The sequence below is a fragment of the Lissotriton vulgaris genome, chromosome 5 (assembly GCF_964263255.1).
Source record: "Lissotriton vulgaris chromosome 5, aLisVul1.2, whole genome shotgun sequence".
NCBI lineage: Eukaryota > Metazoa > Chordata > Amphibia > Caudata > Salamandridae > Lissotriton > Lissotriton vulgaris.
The window spans coordinates 568,065,243-568,083,128 of NC_141693.1; the positions used below are offsets into that span (position 1 = coordinate 568,065,243).

At 48.4% G+C, this 17,886-nt stretch overlaps 1 protein-coding gene across 2 annotated transcripts in view; it reads left to right on the top strand.

Moving 5' to 3' along the window:
* Window positions 1-17,886, top strand: part of WAPL (WAPL cohesin release factor) — a 1,140,053-nt gene that overhangs the window by 46,488 nt on the left and 1,075,679 nt on the right. For both annotated transcript variants that reach the window (XM_086922027.1, XM_086922028.1), the window contains exon 2: window positions 1,818-2,344. In XM_086922027.1, coding sequence (XP_086778153.1) covers window positions 1,840-2,344 — 505 coding nt within the window. In that variant the 5' untranslated portion in view covers window positions 1,818-1,839. The remainder of the gene's footprint in view (window positions 1-1,817; window positions 2,345-17,886) is intronic.

Sequence of the window (17,886 nt, forward strand, 5' to 3'; positions counted from 1 at the left end):
GAGTGCCCATGACGTGGGCCTTTTACAGAAGAATATTGGGAGATTGTCATTTAGAAAATTGCAGTGCTATCCATGGTTTGATTTGATCATTGAGCCCACCTTCATTTCATCAAGTGAGGGTATCGGGCATTATCCTCTGGATGGTTCATAAGTAACCCAGGCTAATGTTTGAAGTAGTGTTGATCTAGTACAGCTACAATTGATAACATAAAGAAGGGCAAGAATCACAATTTGTGTTGTAACTCCAAGGCCACTACGCCCCCTCACTTCATACTTCCAACACTAAAACCCTATAATTATTAACAAGACGCCAGGAGTGGCTAGCTGTGTCCATTAATAGCATTTTTGTTTTGCAACAATGTCTTTAGAATACCTGTCGAAATGAGAACATGGTAAACCACAACCTTGAGAAAAAGATATAACATGGATTGTGCATCATTGCAAACACACACTCCGCAAGACCACGCCTATGATTTCATCACTGCCAGAAAAAAAATCGTCAAGTAGTGCATCTTAGTCATCCTGGCCCTTTTGCGGTCTCTGTGAATTCCTTGATGTCCGCTTACAAATTGGAAGAATTTGAATTTTGGGGCTAACGTTTTCCCATTCAGCCGATGCTGGATGAAAACCAGAATGTCTTCTCCATGTGTTCCTATGTTGCTTGTTCCTGGTGCCTGCCCACGTCCTCACTTAACGCCACTGGAACTGCCGAATATCCTCGCTCGGCCGCCTAGTTCCAAGCTTTGTTGGGGAGTTCAATATTACTTTGTCTGGCTGCAAACAGAAGTTTAGAGCTACGAATACCACATACAGATTCATTTCATTCCTGGGTGGGGATAAATGGAGAAACTCCAGCATCCCCTAATTCACTCTCGCAACAAGGAGGCCCCAGCTGCTGGTTGTGTGGATGTATGTATTCAGGTGTCCCAACCTCCAGTCTCATCCTTGAATGGGCCCACTTGGTAGCCTGGTGGTCTCTATGCTCTTCCTTCTAGGCTCTAGTCTAGCTGTACTTATGCTAAAGCACCAACTGCTCTTCTGCTCCCTTGCTGCCGTAGGGACAGAGTCTGTGTGACACTGCCTTCATGGCTCCTCTTTTAGCCCTTAGACACTTGGGCCGATTGTCTGCCTCTGTGTGGTTTTGTTGACGCCAGGCTGGGATACACCAATGCAGCACTGTGCCACCCTCCTCGCCATCGGCCGCCATAGCTCTGCAGTCTCTTTTAAAAAATTCAGTCCATCCCTTTTCAGTTGTTACATGTATTGTACGGGAGCATGGGCAGCTGAATGGAGCCTGAGGCTGAAGGTGGAGGGGATCTGTTCAACCACCATATTCGCTGCCAGATGAAGGTGCTTTGTTCAGTATTCTGTTAGTTTGGGAGAGAGTGTAGAGTATGAAGAAAACATGCCTACAATCTTAGCATTCATTTCAGAACAGTCTTAGTATGAAATAAGCCCCATGCACAAAACATCATGATGCTCAAGAAGCTTCACACTGGTGGAACAATTGCAGTCAGTTAACTTGTCAATGCTTGTTGCTGTTCTTTCTGGGAAGCAAAGTTTGCAGAATTTCTATGAAACTATGCATGATGTATAACAAGTAACATTTTAATTGCTGATTGACTTGCTGGAGAGTGTGAAATTAGTTTTGAATGTACTCGTTACATTTTTTATTTCTAGGACCACGTAAACACTTAGTGGTCATGTGAAACATGTAATGATTTAAACAGATTTTGTTTGATCCTGCTTTGCTACATGTAAGATAAAAAATGGTTAGCTATTAGCAATATCTCTAACCTTTCATTTTTCTCCCACAGAGAATATGAAACGGGTGTCAAAATGACATCCCGGTTTGGAAAAACATACAGCAGAAAGGGAGGAGATGGCAGCTCAAAGTTTGACGAAGTATTTTCTAGCAAACGAACCACACACAGCACAAAATGGGGAGAGACCACATTTATGGCTAAAGTGGGTCAGAAGAGACCGATTTTAAAACCAGCTTCAGAAATTCCTAAAAAGCCTAAAGTTACTGAAGAAATAACAGAAGATCCATTTGGATTTGATAGCGATGAGGATTCTGCTCCAGTTACTACTTGCAAGATTTTACCGCAAGCTAAAGGCACCTCACCACTACCTGTGGAATGCCTGGCGAGTGCTTTGCCTGACAACATTGCATCCTCGGAATTTGAGGTGAATGACAGTGCTAGTCAGCCCCAGAATACAGGCAACACTCTCTCTTGCAAGTTCATTTCTTTTGACAGTGCTCTGTATGACCTAAAGGAAACTGAAGTAGACAGCGATTTACAGGATGGCAAAAGAGACAACCGAATTAAGTGTTCAACAGGTATGTTTTATTCATTATAACTACATTATCTTTGCGACACTGTTAATTTATTCTGTAATGTTAGCTTAAGTGCATGATTGTGAAGTTTCATGGTCTTGTTGAGAGTGACCTAACTAACCATACCCTAAAAAAATAGCATTTACACGTGTGTAGTGTGATTCCTAGACTAGTCTTTCGAGGGGGAAAACCATAGACATTTCTACGTTGGCCAGCAACGCAGTTCAGGATATCCCTGCAATGCTCTTGGGTCCAGACCACAACTGGCACGTCTCACGACGTACCCTTTGGTTCGGCTTGAACATTGTCTGGTATCCGCCCTGGTGGAAGGAGGAAGGGAGCGGCGGAGGTATATTACCTCTCCCGGGCTAATTGTGGACCGCATTACGCCCCTGCACATTGAATCCTGACGACAGTGGCTGTGGCAGTATGGGGGACTCGAGGAGAGAATTGTCGTGCAGATCTTCGGCAAAGTGTGTCATCGTGCCTGCTAACCTATAGGGGTGCCGCAAGTTACCGTCCATCCCCGTATCTTCCACCAACCTGCTTTGCTGCCACACGGCATTCTGGGTGTTGCAGTCCAAGGACATGGACGGGCTGCAACAGGTGAGCGCGATCGTTAATGGGGGAGGAGCGGACCCACTCTAACAACTTAAAAGGCAGCAGGATGTACTGTGACGATGTCACATGGGTCAGGTGTTGGGTGCTGAAGAAGGGAATGCCCGAAATGCATTCGCCGCCACCGAAGTTGAAGTTTGTACAATTAAGCTTCTCCAAACTGACCCCTGGGTTCCTGTTCTTTCTGTTGAGGGAGAAAACCATACACACTAAAAATAAAGGTATGAACATTTTAAAGGCTTTTGCAAGTTTCTGAGTTTATTCATAGTATAACAAAAGGACCAACAACGCCAATAGGCAGTAAACGTGTTTCACACCTAATTTTGCCGCCATCCTCTAGTAACTTGATTTCGGTTCATGGAACTGTAAAAGTGCTCAGAAGAAATATCAAAATGCATAAAGAGAACAAATCAAACCGTTTGCTGCAAAAAATCTGAACAAGTCTGTTTTAATTCAGTACATATTATACTCCTTGTCACTAAGGAACCTTACTTATAAGACAGAAACAATAAAAAAACCTCAGAAGAAAGCCATAAGAATGAGCTACCAGAAGGGGCCATTATGTTCGGGGAGTTTAGATCTAGATGTAAAATTGAGGTGCCTTAGGTAGGCTAAAATATGATAGTTGTTAAAGTGCACATACTAAATAATATCAATATGAATAACTTGGTGAAAAGTAGCAGCAAATCCTATAAAAAGGGCAATAATCACAACAAGAGCACATTCTCAATTTTTTATGTGAGTTAGCATAGCGCTTTGCATTATCTAGCGCAGCTTAAATGATGTAATACTCAGATTACGTAAGTATTTAAACAGCTGTTCATTAAACCTGATTTCGGATAATCTAAGCACTGGAAAAATAAACCGTTTTCTCCGAGTGTAGTAAAAAGAGCAGAAAAAGGGAAAATGCATTGTGCTTTGTTCTGTTGTATCATCACATGGGCTAATGAGGAAAACCGTGTACCTTGAGTGGGGAAAAGCCTTCAAAAAGTGAATGGATTTAAGGGGAATCTGGTCCATAGGAATTTGTGACGCTCTTATGAATTGTTTGAAGTTAAAGTGCAGGTACTAGACTTATGGTAGGAGTTGGTTGGGAGTAACCATCTACACTGGCACTCAAAATATTTTAGTGCGTCTCAAAAAGAGCTCTTCTTTTTGCACAGTGCAGCTGGCAGTATCGCAGGTTGGAAAAAATATTGGAAGGCCGTGCTCATTAAAGCTTTGCTTTAAAACTTTATTTCGGCGAACAGCCATAAAAGCATTGTTTAGAATACAGCATAAAATTGTTTAAATACAGATAAAATAAATAATTGTATTCTTTTACAATGTATAAAATAAATCATAACTCCCATTTTAAAACACAAATAAAAAAGGCAATCCCTGATTGACAGTTAAGTTAAAATACAAATACAACGAGTTGATCATATATAAATTCTATACAAATAGAATGTAATTGTTATTTGTATAAAATATAAATTTTATACAAATAAAAACAGATCACAGGGAACCCAATCCTTTCTATAGACACAAGGAGAACCAATCTAAGTTTGGTCACTGAGGAGTTAAAAAATTAACTATAATACAATATCATTAGTTTTAGCTTCTCAAAGGCTCTTTTTTAAGAATAGCATTACGGGTACACCACATAGAGAACAAAAATCGGGCTACAGAGAAAACAATCGGTAATTGTGTATCAGATTTGAGAACCCTAAAAAACTCACTACAATGGCCAGATCCCAAATTTATTATGTTGTTTTAACCAACGGCATCTATGGCGTTTGTATGCTTGACAAAAGAATAGCACATGTAAGATCGTTTCTACTGCAGTATTACATACAGGGCAATTCTTGGATTCAGAGCTTGCCCATTTCTTTGTAAATGTACGTAATGGCAGTACCCCATATCTGAACTGTAAATAAAGTTTCTTTGCCAAGAACGGCTGGATGTCATCGAATACCAATTCTGTGGAATAAACATCCTTCAATAGTAGGAATTCGGATGTTAATCTGCCCAAAGCGCTGCTTGTGTAAAGACCCATAAGCTTAAAATCTCTGAAACTCTTAGCCAGATCCTTCTTGGTTATCATCAATGAAGTTATTTCAGGGTTACTCCAGAGGATGGACCTACCGAGTGCCTCACACATGATTTTTATGTGTTTGAGCCAAGCAAGTTTTTGGGCACGCGGAAGCCCCATTAGTTCAGAAACCTCCTCCCTATAATGCACTAGCTCTGGGGAGCTCCACAAACGCCACCAATACGATCATGATTGTAAGGAAGCTTCCTCTGCAATTTGTCTAACACCAAGGTCCATACATTGGTATAACACCAAGGTCCATACGCAGAGGAACTAGACGAGTTCTAGATGGAAGCATCAGGAGTTGTCTAATGAAGCTATTTTCGGTGCACGTTAACTTATTCAGTACACAATGGCCGTGCTCTCAAGCGCTTCCCTATTGTGTTTTTTGGTTTTATTTTTTTAAAACCAAACAAAAAATAAAGATCTTGTGTAGCATAGAGATGCAATCCAACTGTAAAAACCCAACTTACTAAGTGTTGCTTTGGGGCATTTTATTGAAGACCCCAAACTCCTGAGGTGTGAGCCGGGAGCTAGAATGTGCTTGTTTGTTCTCTCTGCTGAATTCTGCATCATTTTAAAGATTTTTAATATAGCGCCGCATTTACTTTTATTTTGAGCACTTGTTGCTGTCTCTGGCTGTTGCGGGGAGTTTACTGAGGGGCTGTGAGGCGGCTTGGCAGGGAGGAAAGGCTGTGGCTCACCCGGGACGGTTCGGAGTGAGACCGCCATCTTGGGGGGAGTACAGGTTAGTGGGTTAGTTGTTTTGTCCCGGAGTATTTAAATGACGGTACAGCTGCCAAAGGCAAGTCTGTCTGCATCCGCGCCTGACCGTCGCCAGAATCCCCTGCCCCTTTTATCACAGATCCTATCAGGTACTCACTTGATGAGCTCTTGACCCTGGAAATTAATCGTCCCTCCCTACCTTGGGCCCCCTGGACAGCTCTTTGAAATGTAAGTTTTGTTCAATCCAACTCCCACTGGAGGAGTTGGTCTCCTGTCCTTCAGACTGCACGGATCTTAAGTTTCTTAGTATAAATTGCTGGTCACTTGTGAAACATCATGCCAAGGTCTTTGATCTTCTAACCGATGAGTCTCCGGATGTTCTATTCTTAACGGAGACCTGGCTCACGCAGGACTCGTGGCAGAGCCCCGACTGGCTCTTCCCCAAGGCTATGTGATGAAGAATGTAAGCAGAGGGGGCAGTATCGCAGCCATTATTAAGGATGTTTACAACTGCAGCTTCAGCAAGGAGAACATAGTGGGCTGCGAAAGTGCATTGTTTAACTTCACTGTGTCCGGCCTCCTCCTCTACCGCCCTCCTGGTCCCTCTAGCCTATTTAGGGAAGACGTATTGAATAAAGTCGCGCTATTTGCGAGCAGGGCAGCGAATTTCACGATTTTAGGGGACCTTAATCTCCATCTTGAATAGTGGGAAGGTTGAGATCACCAGCTTTTTGGCTGACCTAGAGGCCTATCTGCTGGCTCAGCGTGTCCTGGAGTGTACGCATGTGGCAGGTCACTTGCTGCACCCCATATTTTCTAATTTAAGTTCTCTAACAATCTCGCCGCCGGTTCCGCAGGCTTGGACAGACCACTTTTTGGTCTCGTTCTTGCTGCGGTTGCAGGGAAAAGCTGACTTAGTCCGTCCCGTCACAGTCTTAAAATGTCCCTGGCATAATGTGGACATGGGTCTTTTTTCTGCTTGTCTGTCTAGTCATAGGCCTCAGTTGCCACTGGACGTGGAGGTAGCAAACTCTCTTGTTTTCATGAGTGGTTGACGCTAGGCCTAGATAGTTGCATCCTGGCTAAATTGGGGGGGAAGATTCGGGGGCCGTCCAACCCTTGGTTTAACGATTCGTTAACCATAGCCAAAAAGGGCTGTAAGCAGCTTGAACGTGCCTGAAGACGCTCTTATGACGTGGTAGCAAAAAGTGAATATCGAGCGGCCATTAAGCAGTACCATAAGCTTATTCGGGGAGCTCGTGCGGAGTACGTGGTCTATAAAATCTTGGCTAGTACTAATCCCGCTAAGACTATCTTCTCCTTGCTGAAAGGCATGAAGAGCGCTGGTGGTACTGGGGTCTCCCCGATCTCCTCGAACCATCAGTGTAATGAGCTGGCTCGGTACTTTGCGAACAAAGTCGAAGATATACCTTGGTCTACCTATCCTGGCTTTGTCTGCTGAGGTGGCGGACCCGGGGACTATCGGTCCTATGGTGGGAAATATTTTGTCATCTTTTCCTCCCCTGACACATATGGAATTCGAGGCCCTTTGTTTGAAAATTAAATCACTCGCCTGCCGACCCTTTGACACCTGCACATTTTCGCCAGTTTCATACTCTCATTTCTCTGCTGAATATTGAGTTGGTCAACCTCTTTGTCGTCTGCATCCGTACCTGAGGCGTGGAAACGTGGGACGTGAAAGCTTAAAAAACCCTCCTTGGACCCTGCTGAGTTGGGCAACTACCGCCCTATTTCCCAGCTGCCTTCTTTGGCGAACTGGTTGAATCCCATGTGAATTCCACTCTCTAAGTTTATTGAGCAGAATGCCAGCCTGGATCCATCACCACATGGTTTCCGAGCACGCCACAGCACCGAGTACGCCTTGTTTGTAGTGACAGAAGCTATCCAGGCGAGTCTGGATGACGGGGATTCAGCGGCCTTAGTCCTTTTGGACTTAAGCGCTGCATTTGATACCGTCTCTCACACTGTACTTCTAATACGCCTACAGGAAATTGGCATCGGGGATAAGGTACTGAACTCGTTTCGGTCTTTTTTGGAGGAGAGGTCTTTCCAAGTCTTTGTGCCTCCTTTTCACTCACCGGAGTTTGCTTTGCATCTACAGGAAATTGGCATCAGGGATGTGGCACTGAACTGGTTTCGGTCTTTTTTGGAGGGGAGGTCTTTCCAAGTCTTTGTGCCTCCTTTTCACTCACAGGAGTTTGCTTTGCATCAAGGGGTGCCACAGGGCTCAGTCCTGAGCTCCTTATTGTTCAACATCTATGTCCGACCCTTGGCTACGGTAGCTAAAGGAAGGGGCTTGTCACTGGTGTCGTATGCTGACGACACCCAATTGGTGATCGCTTTCTCTAAGAAATGTTGTACCAATCTGGACAAGTTCTGGACTCGACTGGATGTCGGTAAACTGCTTGCAGTTGAACGCCAGTAAATCTGAGATCTTATTGTTCGGGAAGGATCGGGAGTTGTGGTAAGAGCTGTGTGGGCCAGATCGCCTCAAACCTGCCCCCTTGCCCAAGGAGGCTGTGAAAAACTTGGGCGTGTGGTCGATAGTGGCCTGACTTTTGACACTCAATTGAAAGTAGTGGCAGGGGCGTGCTTTGGGCTTTTGCAAGGCTTGAAACTGCTGCTGGGTTTCTTTCCCCCAAATGTGCGTCAAACCATTGTCCAGGCGTCAATCCTATCCAGAGTGGACTATGGCAATTCCCTCTACTTGGGCGCTAACAGGCCAGTTTTGAGCGTCTGCAGAGAGTACAGAATGCAGCAGCTCGCATTCTGATGGCTCTTCCGAAATCCTGCTCAGTCTCATGTGCTCCGTAAACTTCATTGGCTGCCTGTTGAGAAGTGCATTCAATTTAAGTCTTTCTGTGTCGCATAGGATCCTGACGCTACAGGCACCTCTGGGGTTGGCTAACCTGTTAGGGTTCTGCGTGCCACGGCGTCCTCTTAGATCAGCCGATCAAGCGTTGGTCTGCATGCCTCGAGTTTAGAAAGCCAGAGCTGGTGGTTGTTCTTTTCGCAGTTTGGCTGCGAAACTCTGGAATTCGCTCTGTGCTTCCATCAGAGCAATCCAGAAACACCTAGCCTTTCGAAAAGCCATAAAGACCTGGCTTTTCCCTTTTTAACTTCATTTTCTTCCCTAGTTTCACGTCTAGGGTCAGTGGTCTCACTGGGACGCCCCCTTGTTGGGGCAGCTACGCGCAATACAAATCTGACAAATAAATTGCGATTCAAGCAGTAATTAATAATATTAGTTATTTCCATATTCAGAACAAACAGAGAAATGTAACTTTATTTCTATGCAGCCACTCCATTTTCTTGTGGTTGTACTGCATCTACTGTTCCCTTTAAAAGAATAACATGTGCCACCTCCTTAAACTTCTAAGTCTATGCACTGGGACCTTTCTGGTGTAATGTACATTCTATGCCCCGTTCATCCAACATGTACATTCCCCTCGCAGGGTATGTTAGTCAGGGAAGTCAACTGGGCTGTTACTTTATTGGAAAGGAGGGCGAGCGCACTAATGTTGGCTGCTCCCTGAAGAATGTCTGAAGTGACTTCCAAGCCTTAAAACTCTGCAGCCTATCCTTTATGGTTGCTGGTGCTCTTTTTCAACATCTTGAACCTTTTAAGTGAAGTTTAGCAGCTCCTATGCTCTTTCTTAGAACCTCTGCAAACTTTTAACAAGCACTCTTTGAGTTTGTGATGACTGCCTAGTAGAAACACTTCTCTGGTTCAGCTTTCTACTGGCCAATTTCATTAGACGGTACAAAAGGGGGTGGTGATGGACGGAGCATCTGAATCAAACACTCACACCCAGTCAAAATATCTGGGTTTAATCCATCACCGTTCTTTAGCCCACTCTGCCACCCCAGTTCAGACATGGCTATATGCAAATCAGTCTGACCCTGTGCCTCATGGGAACAGTCCAGCCCGAACTGCCAAGCCATGTCTTCCCTGGACCGGAAACAAGCTTCCATATAGCCATGTCTGAACTGGGGTGGCAGAGTGGGCTAAAGAACGGTGATGGATTAAACCCAGATATTTTGACTGGGTGTGAGTGTTTGATTCAGATGCTCCGTCCATCACCACCCCCTTTTGTACCGCTTTTGGCCGCCATAAGTGTGGCCGGGTATGCTCAGACGTGAGTCCCTTGCTCACTTTGCCACTGGATTCAAGCAAGCCGGGCTGAAGACGGCTGGAATGCCAGAAACCGGTCCTCGGAAGCTTGTTTCCGGTCCATGGAAGTCATAGCTTGGCAGTTCGGGCTGCACTGTTCCCATGAGGCACAGGGTCAGACTGATTTGCATATAGCCATGTCTGAACTGGGGTGGCAGAGTGGGCTAAAGAACGGTGATGGATTAAACCCAGATCTTTTGACTGGGTGTGAGTGTTTGATTCAGATGCTCCGTCCATCACCACCCCATTTTGTACCAATTTCATTAGACAGCATTTTCTGATGTCCCATTCTTCTCCTGAGTGCAGCGGTTAAGAGACTCTTCCCCCAAAACTGTGGATACTGACAAATTAAAATCCCCTTTTTGTAAACTAGTCAGCTATGATGTAGGAAATTGGAATATATGAGATGAGTGACTCCACTTCAAGGAGTAACCACTAACCATGCCAGTGTGTACCATCCAAGTTACAAAATTAACCTGAAGTCAACGCCTATAGCTATGGCACAAAGCAGACCGACCTAACTTAAGGTATTGTGAACAGTAGCTATGCAGTACCAAAACAGTAATAAAGTAAAAATGCCAAACAATTAAAAATTCAATCGAATTGGAGAAATTGTACGAAATTTAATAAACAACATAACACCAAAATGACAAAAAACCAATAAGTGTAACACCAATGATTTTCTTTATATTGAAGTGGAAATAGCACTAATGACTGAGGGTCATGGTAGACCAGGACCTAGGTACAATTTGAGGCTGACTGCAATGGTGGCAGTCTTGTCCCAGTTAAAGATTTCAACTTCTGACTAAGTCCTTTTTGTCCCAACCAACCACAGAAGTGTGCTTCTAATGCTCACCAGGACCTCAGGGGAGACACACATAATATGTGACTGAGGCCACCACAAGGGTCCAGTACAGGTCCAGTTGCTAGGAGTCATCTTGGTACTTTACTTTGAGGAAATGGCCTAGCCTAGCTTGTCTCCCTGTAGCCACACAATAGGTCAGTCAACTGACACTTGAAGTCCAATTCTTTGTCCTGAATATATGAGGGAGCCAGTCCGGTCCTTCGTGGCTCCTCTGGTCACAGACAGCGTGTCCATTCTGCTTATCTTCTGCAATTCCAGAAAGTGTTCGGAAGAGGGTGCCTGTGGATGCTGTATGTTATACATGACAGCAGCTGATGTGTGTGAGTCTCTCCTGGCTTTTACCTAACCAATGGTGTAAAAGATCACAGGTATAGTCCTAACCACTTTTGCAGCAGTTCCTACTTGCCTAACTGAAAACATGTCAAAAATGACACGTCCGTGTATTGTCAAGAAGGCAGAATCCTTTGGTCACACTAAATTTGAGCTCTGAATGAGAGGGTTGGGGGTGGGAACTGCACTGTGGTAATCCTAGTGTCCTTGCACATCGAACAATCCATAAGAATTATCTTAGCATCCTGGTATCTTCCCTATTAAATGTGCCAAAGTCTTGAATGTGGCTCGAGAGACCTGTCAAGCTGAATTTGACAGTGTGACTGTCACAGGATGGGCTCAGCCTCTACTCTGAACATTTTTTATAGTTGAAGAGTCCTCTCTGCCCTTTCAACTGTCTACCGCTGGCTCCCTAAAAGCATTTCACACCTATTCAAGGCTAAATGCTGGCTTCACTGTGGCTGGAGAACTAATATAAATCCACTTTCAGGCAGAGAGGATACGTTTCTAAAAGTTACTTCTGTCATCAGCATTTATGGTTTAAAGTATTTTATTCATGCAGTGACACACCGAAACAGGCATACCGCAGTATGGGATCGGCAAATGAAAAAGAGCAGGAATCGGCATGACACAACATATTAATACAAACGCCCCGCCCCAACGTTCCAGCACCCCACCCAACTCCCCCTCCCACCCACCCCACCCACTGTCCAGTGCGCTACCAACAAGCAACCTATACCCAAAAGCTCTAAGTGGTTGGGGAAGAGGGCTTCACCCTACTCAGTGGTTCGACGCCAGCGGGCTCGTGAGGCGCAGGTATCTCGGGCAAGTGAGCTCCCTGAACTCTGTAAGCAGCAGAGTGAAATGGTTGCCATAGTTCAATAAATTGCGTTACATCCCCAGCCGCCACTAGAGACAATTTCTCCATACCCAGCACGTGCCACAGTCTGTGGAGCCAGCCCGTAACCGTGGGCGTTGTCAGTGTGCCAGTACATCAAGATGCTCTGTACAGCAGAGCCAAGGGCGATGGCGATCTGCCTACCTCTTCTAGATCTGAGGGGATACATTAGATCATTCGGGAGTCCCAGCAGGGTATACGCCGGGAGGCGCGGGAGCTCTATGCCAAAATGCAAATCAATTTCGTCCAGTACTTCCTTCCAGTAACTAGTTAAAAGGGGACAATCCCAGAGAATGTGCGTGAGTGTACCCCGGTGTCCGCACCCTCGCCAGCATGTATCGGTCTTGCTATGGTCAAACTCGTGGATCCGTTCAGGCGTATAGTACCAGTAAGTGGACACTTTGGTGAAGGTATCAGTGAGGCCCATGTGATATGCAGAATGGCGTGCCCTATAAGATATGTGGTCCCATTCCCTGGGGCTCAATGTCCTCCCATGTTCCCGTTCCCATCTAGCCCTCCCGGGATTATGAAAGTGTGTGAGGGGAATTGTAAGAACTTATACAAGTCCGAGATTAGTTTCGAGTCCGATTTACGGGACAATAGCCATCTCTCGCACGGCGAAAGCATCCTATCCGCTACATCCCTCACCTGGGACTGAAGGGCCCAGTGTCGGGCTGCATATAACGGTGTCGCTCCGTTTCGGGGAAGGAGAATTCCTGTCGGAATTGTGTGAACGAAATGACCCCCTCGGGGCCATACAGGTGACACAATGCCCTGCACCCTGCCTGCCGCCAATGAGTGAAGGCTCCCCTCTCCATTCTGGGAGTAAAGGCAGGGTTATCCACCAGTGGCGAGAGCGGCGAAGGAAAGGTAGTGAGGTCATACCAGAGGCAAGTCGCGTCCCAAACCCGCAAGGGCACCCTAGTAATAAAAGGGGCATAGAGATTCTTAGGCCGATGGGTCCGGTGCAAGAACGGTATCTCCTGCAGAGGCCGCCCCGCCACCGCCTGGTCCTGGAAGAGCCAGTGCTTATCTGACTCCCACCTGCACCATTCGACCAAATACCTCAATTGCGCCGCCTGAAAGTATTTACGGAAGTCCGGTATGCTCAGACCTCCAGCCTCAGGAGACAAGAGGGAGAGAGTCCTGCGTAATCTAGGCTTCTTCCCCTGCCAGATGAAGCGGGCCACATCAGACTGCAACTGCTGAATCCAGCCCTTCGGTGGTTGAAGCGGCAGGGCCCTGAATAAGTATAGCACCTGCGGCAAGATCGTCATCTTGACGGCAGCAATCCTACCCAGCCAGGAGAGGGTGCCCCGGTTCCATCGGCCCAGTTCGTGCTTGATCTTAACTCCCAGGGCTAGGTAGTTAGCCGAGATCATAGCTGGCAGCGTGGGGGCTATCCGAATCCCCAAATATGGTATCGCTTCCGAGGACCAAAGTAACGGAAATCTGTTCTGCAGGTACGTTTTAGTGTCAGGTGCCAGGGAGATGTCCAAGGCCACTGACTTCTCCATATTTACCTTGAAACCCGAGACCGCGCCGAAGGACGCCAGTTCTTCCATACAGGCCGGCAGAGCTACCCGGGGCGCGGCTAACGTAAAGATGACATCGTCAGCGTAGAGACTGATTGTATGAGTAAATCCACCCATCTTAATCCCCTCCACCGCCGGTCGTGTTCGCACCCTTTGAGCGAACGGTTCCATATATAACTTGAAGAGCAAGGGCGATAGTGGGCAGCCCTGCCTGGTACCTCTCTCAATGGTGAAGGCCGCGGAGGTGTGGCCGTTCACTCGGACCACCGCTGAAGGGTCCTTATAGCGGTTGAGAATCATAGTGCGAAACTTTTCCCCAATACCCGCTTTCACCAGCACCTGCTCCAGGAAGGGCCAATGCACGCGGTCAAATGCCTTCTCTGCGCAACCGTGAGCATCATCCTTTCACCTGGGATCCGGGAAGCCTTCTCCAGCAAATGGACTACCCGCTTTGTGTTATCTACCGTCTGCTGACCCGGAACAAACCCCGCCTGATCTGGATCGATAAGACTGGGCAAGTACATCGCAAGACGTTTGGCTAAGATCCCAGTATAGAGTTTAAAATCGACATTCAAGAGGGATATCGGTCTATAGGATCCACAATATTTAGGATCTTTCCCTGGTTTGGGGATGACCGTGATAGAGGCCCTCAGGAGGTCCGGCGGGATGGCTCCAGGTTCCGCGAAAGAGTTGAAAAGACGGGTGAGGACCGGGGCCAACGATCCCCAAAAAGTCTTATAAAAGAGGGCAGAGTAGCCATCCGGGCCCGGTGCTTTGCCGTGTTTAAGCCTGGCAATGGCTGACACCACTTCCTCTATGCTAATGTCCCTGTTCAGGTGGTCTGCCTGCATAGGCTCCAAAGAGGGCAGGGTGACTGAGTCCAAATAGGAGGTCATAGCTGGCACATCTGATGGGTCACCGGCGTATAGGTCGCCATAGAACCCTCGGAAAACAGCTGAGATACGAGCGTCGTCGTGTTACTGCCGTGCCCGCGGGGTCAAAGAGTTCTTTCACCAACTGACTCTGCCTAGTAGCCCGGAGTCTATTGGCCAAAAGTTTGCCACAGCGATCCCCCCCGGTATAAAAGGCATGGCGCAGGCGGAGGGCTGCGTACTCTGCTCGGTCCATATCCAAGGCGGCAAGAAGTTTCCTTGCTTCTTTAAACTGTCGCCAAATCCTTGGCGCCCCAGTCCTACGGTGGATCAACTCCAACTCCCGGACTCTGTCAGTAAGCTCACCCCTCTTTATCTTGCGCTCCTTGTTTTCGGCCGCGGAAATCGACAGGAACTCCCCCCTGAGGACAACCTTCAAAGCCGCCCATTGTGTGGCCCGGGTGGTATCCGTGTTATCATTGTGAGCCAAGTAGTCACGGAGCACCAGCTCAATACGGTCCGTCACCGTTTTCCTATGCTGCAAAGTATCTCGGAGGCGCCAAGTCTTTGCCGGGCATGCAGAAGGCGGCATGCAGAAAGAAGCCTCAACCGGAGCGTGATCCGATAAGGAAATTACCCCCATGTCCACGGTTGACGCCAGTGCCTGCACTGGGGAGGTGACCAGAAGATGATCAAGCCTTGCGTAGGTCTTATGCGCGTGAGAATAGTACGAGTAGCCCCTGTCTACTGGATGCGTATGGCGCCAAAGGTCCAGGAGGTCCACCTCCGCAAGCCTAGCTTTACAACCCGCCGAAAATTCCCCGACCTGCGCGGAGAGCTGTGCCGATCTATCCACAGCCGAATCAAAGACCATATTAAAATCGCCCCCGAGGATAATATGCCTATCCGGCGAGGCGGTGATCTCTTCTATCGCAGACTGCAAGAACCGCTCCTGTTTATCGTTCGGGCTATAAAGGGAACCTACCGTGAATGTAATGCCCCCCACCCTGAACTTGTGTGCCAGTAACCTCCCTTTCATTTCTGCAAATTTGTGAATGTGTTCTCCTCTGAAATGTCGAGCTACCAGAATCGCCACCCCAGCCGTCTTGGTGGTACCAGAGGAAAAAAATTGCATCAGGAATTTACAGGAGCGTAACCTATGTGTGTCTTGTGGTAACGAGTGTGTTTCCTGAAGAAGGCATATGTCCGCCTGAGCGTTTAACAGGGACAGCACCGCCCTCCGCTTAACGGGGTTGTTCAGGCCCGAACTTTCAGGGTCATAACTTTAAAAGTGTGAGGAGGCATACTGGTAAATGTAGGTAAAGGCGGTAGCGTTCTGCGTGGCGGTCATAGTGGGCGAGCAGACCCCCCACACCCTAAACAACAAAACAATCTGCCAAAAGCCACAAGCGAAGCCAGTCCCCCTTGTGTCGCGCAGTCTAGCATCCGCCAGGAGCCCTAATGCAGCCTAGTCTCCCCCCCCAGTCCCAACCATCCCCCCACTCCACCGCCACTCTCGGCTCCCCTCCCCATTGAGCGAGACAGGGTGGAGAAAGACAAACAAAGCAAGAAATCCTAGCACAGCGCACTGGACAACCCCATCTCCCACTCCCAACTCCCACAACCCCTCCCGGTTCCCCAACACCCCAAAACAACCCCCCTCAGTTCCAGAACTCTGTCCCCGTCCCCCAAAAAATGGAGTCGAAGGAACCATTGTCCAAGCCCAGCCCAAACAGGCAAGTCTATGGAAAGTCTCAGAAGTGGACGTCCACCCACCACACAACCCCGCCCCCCCCCCCGGCCCCCAAACCTGCAGCTCAAAAAGAAGCGATGACGATCTCCCCCCGGAGAACTTCTAGGCTGTTAAGGTGACCTCTTAAACCGCCGTCTCTCTGGCGACCTCTCTCATAGCATTGTCCATTTCCGCCCGGATAGTAGGTGAGTCAGGTCGCACCGAAGAGGTCGAGCTCCTGCGGCCCGGGACCGATTGCCTGCCATCCCTGGTGATCCGTCGGCGACGTGGCGTGGGGGCATCCTCGTCGGTCGCCTTAATGCCCAGCACAGGTGTCCTGGAGGGAGCGCAGCTGATGCAGTGTTCCGTTCCAGCGGAAGATAATACGAAAAGGGTGACCCCAAGAATATTGAGTACCATGTTCCCGCAAGAAGTCAGTCACAATCTTAAAGGACTTCAGTTTCTGTAGGGTGACCACTGAGAGATCCTGATAGAGGGCCACCCTATGACCTCTGAATTCCAAAGAAGGCTTGGTACGGGCCACTCGCAGGATTCTCTCCTTCAGGGGAAAGTCCGGCACGTAGGCTAGAAGGGGGGGGGGGGCCGGGGCCCTGCATCGCGGGCCCACCCTGTGCGCCCTGTCGATCCGGAGAGGAAAATCGGTCGGTTCATCTAGGATATACCTGAACATGTCCTGCAGGTAGCCTGCCGCGTCCTCCCCTTCTTCTCCGAGAGGAACACCCCGGACCCTGATGTTCCTCCGGGAACGGTTCTCAAGGTCCTCCACGTGAGATTGGAGATCAATTTGTTGGTCCCGGAGTCTGATCACCTCTTGCTGGAGCTGCGTGAGTTCCTCATCGCGGGCGTGGCCCGCCTCCTCCACAGATGAGACCCTCTCTCCCAGGCCATCAACCTCTCTCCGGACCTCTCTCACCTCCCCGCTACCTCCTACTTGAGCGTCTGGAAGTCCTCTCGTAAGGAGCTGAAAAGTGACTCAAGGAATGATCTAGTGACCGGCGGCTCCCTTCCGCTCGCCCCCTGTGAGGCGCTTGATTGACCTGGAGAACTTAGACCGCGGTCCTGCCGTGCGGCGCTTCTATTCAGCATTTCCGGTAGGGTACGGTCCCCCTTCTTGCTCCCTCTTTGGCCGGCCATGTCGGGCGGTGGGCGAGGTCTCAGTCTCCACCAGTGCCAGCCGCGTATGCCCTATCTCCGAGCCGCCCGGTGGTCTGTCAGCCCCAGTCGTCCGAGCCCTCTGTGCGTTCACTCTGCCAGTTGCTAGCTGAGGCCTACAAATCCAAGCGACTGCAGAGGACCAGTCACGTGTGCAAGTCCAGGCCTTCGCACAATAGGGGTAAGTCCAAACTTCCGTGACTGGGCCCCTTTGGTCACAAAACACCTAGCTGCTCCCAACCTCCGTCAGGTCCCGTTAGGACCGAGAGCCAAACTCTATAAGGCACGGCCAGCCAAGGCTCAGGGGAAGACAGAGCCCGCCACGCAGACCCCGATAGACCAGGTGTGCAACTCCAGTCGTGTGGTTCCACGCGGCGTCCCCCTCTGTTCCCAGTTCCTGTCAAGGGGGGATTAGGAGAGAGGCCAACCTCCCCGTAGCCGCCGGGCACCACTGAAAAATCAATCGCACTGGGCTCACCAACTGCGACCGGTGTGCCCCGCTGAGTTCTCCGCCTGCAGATCACCCG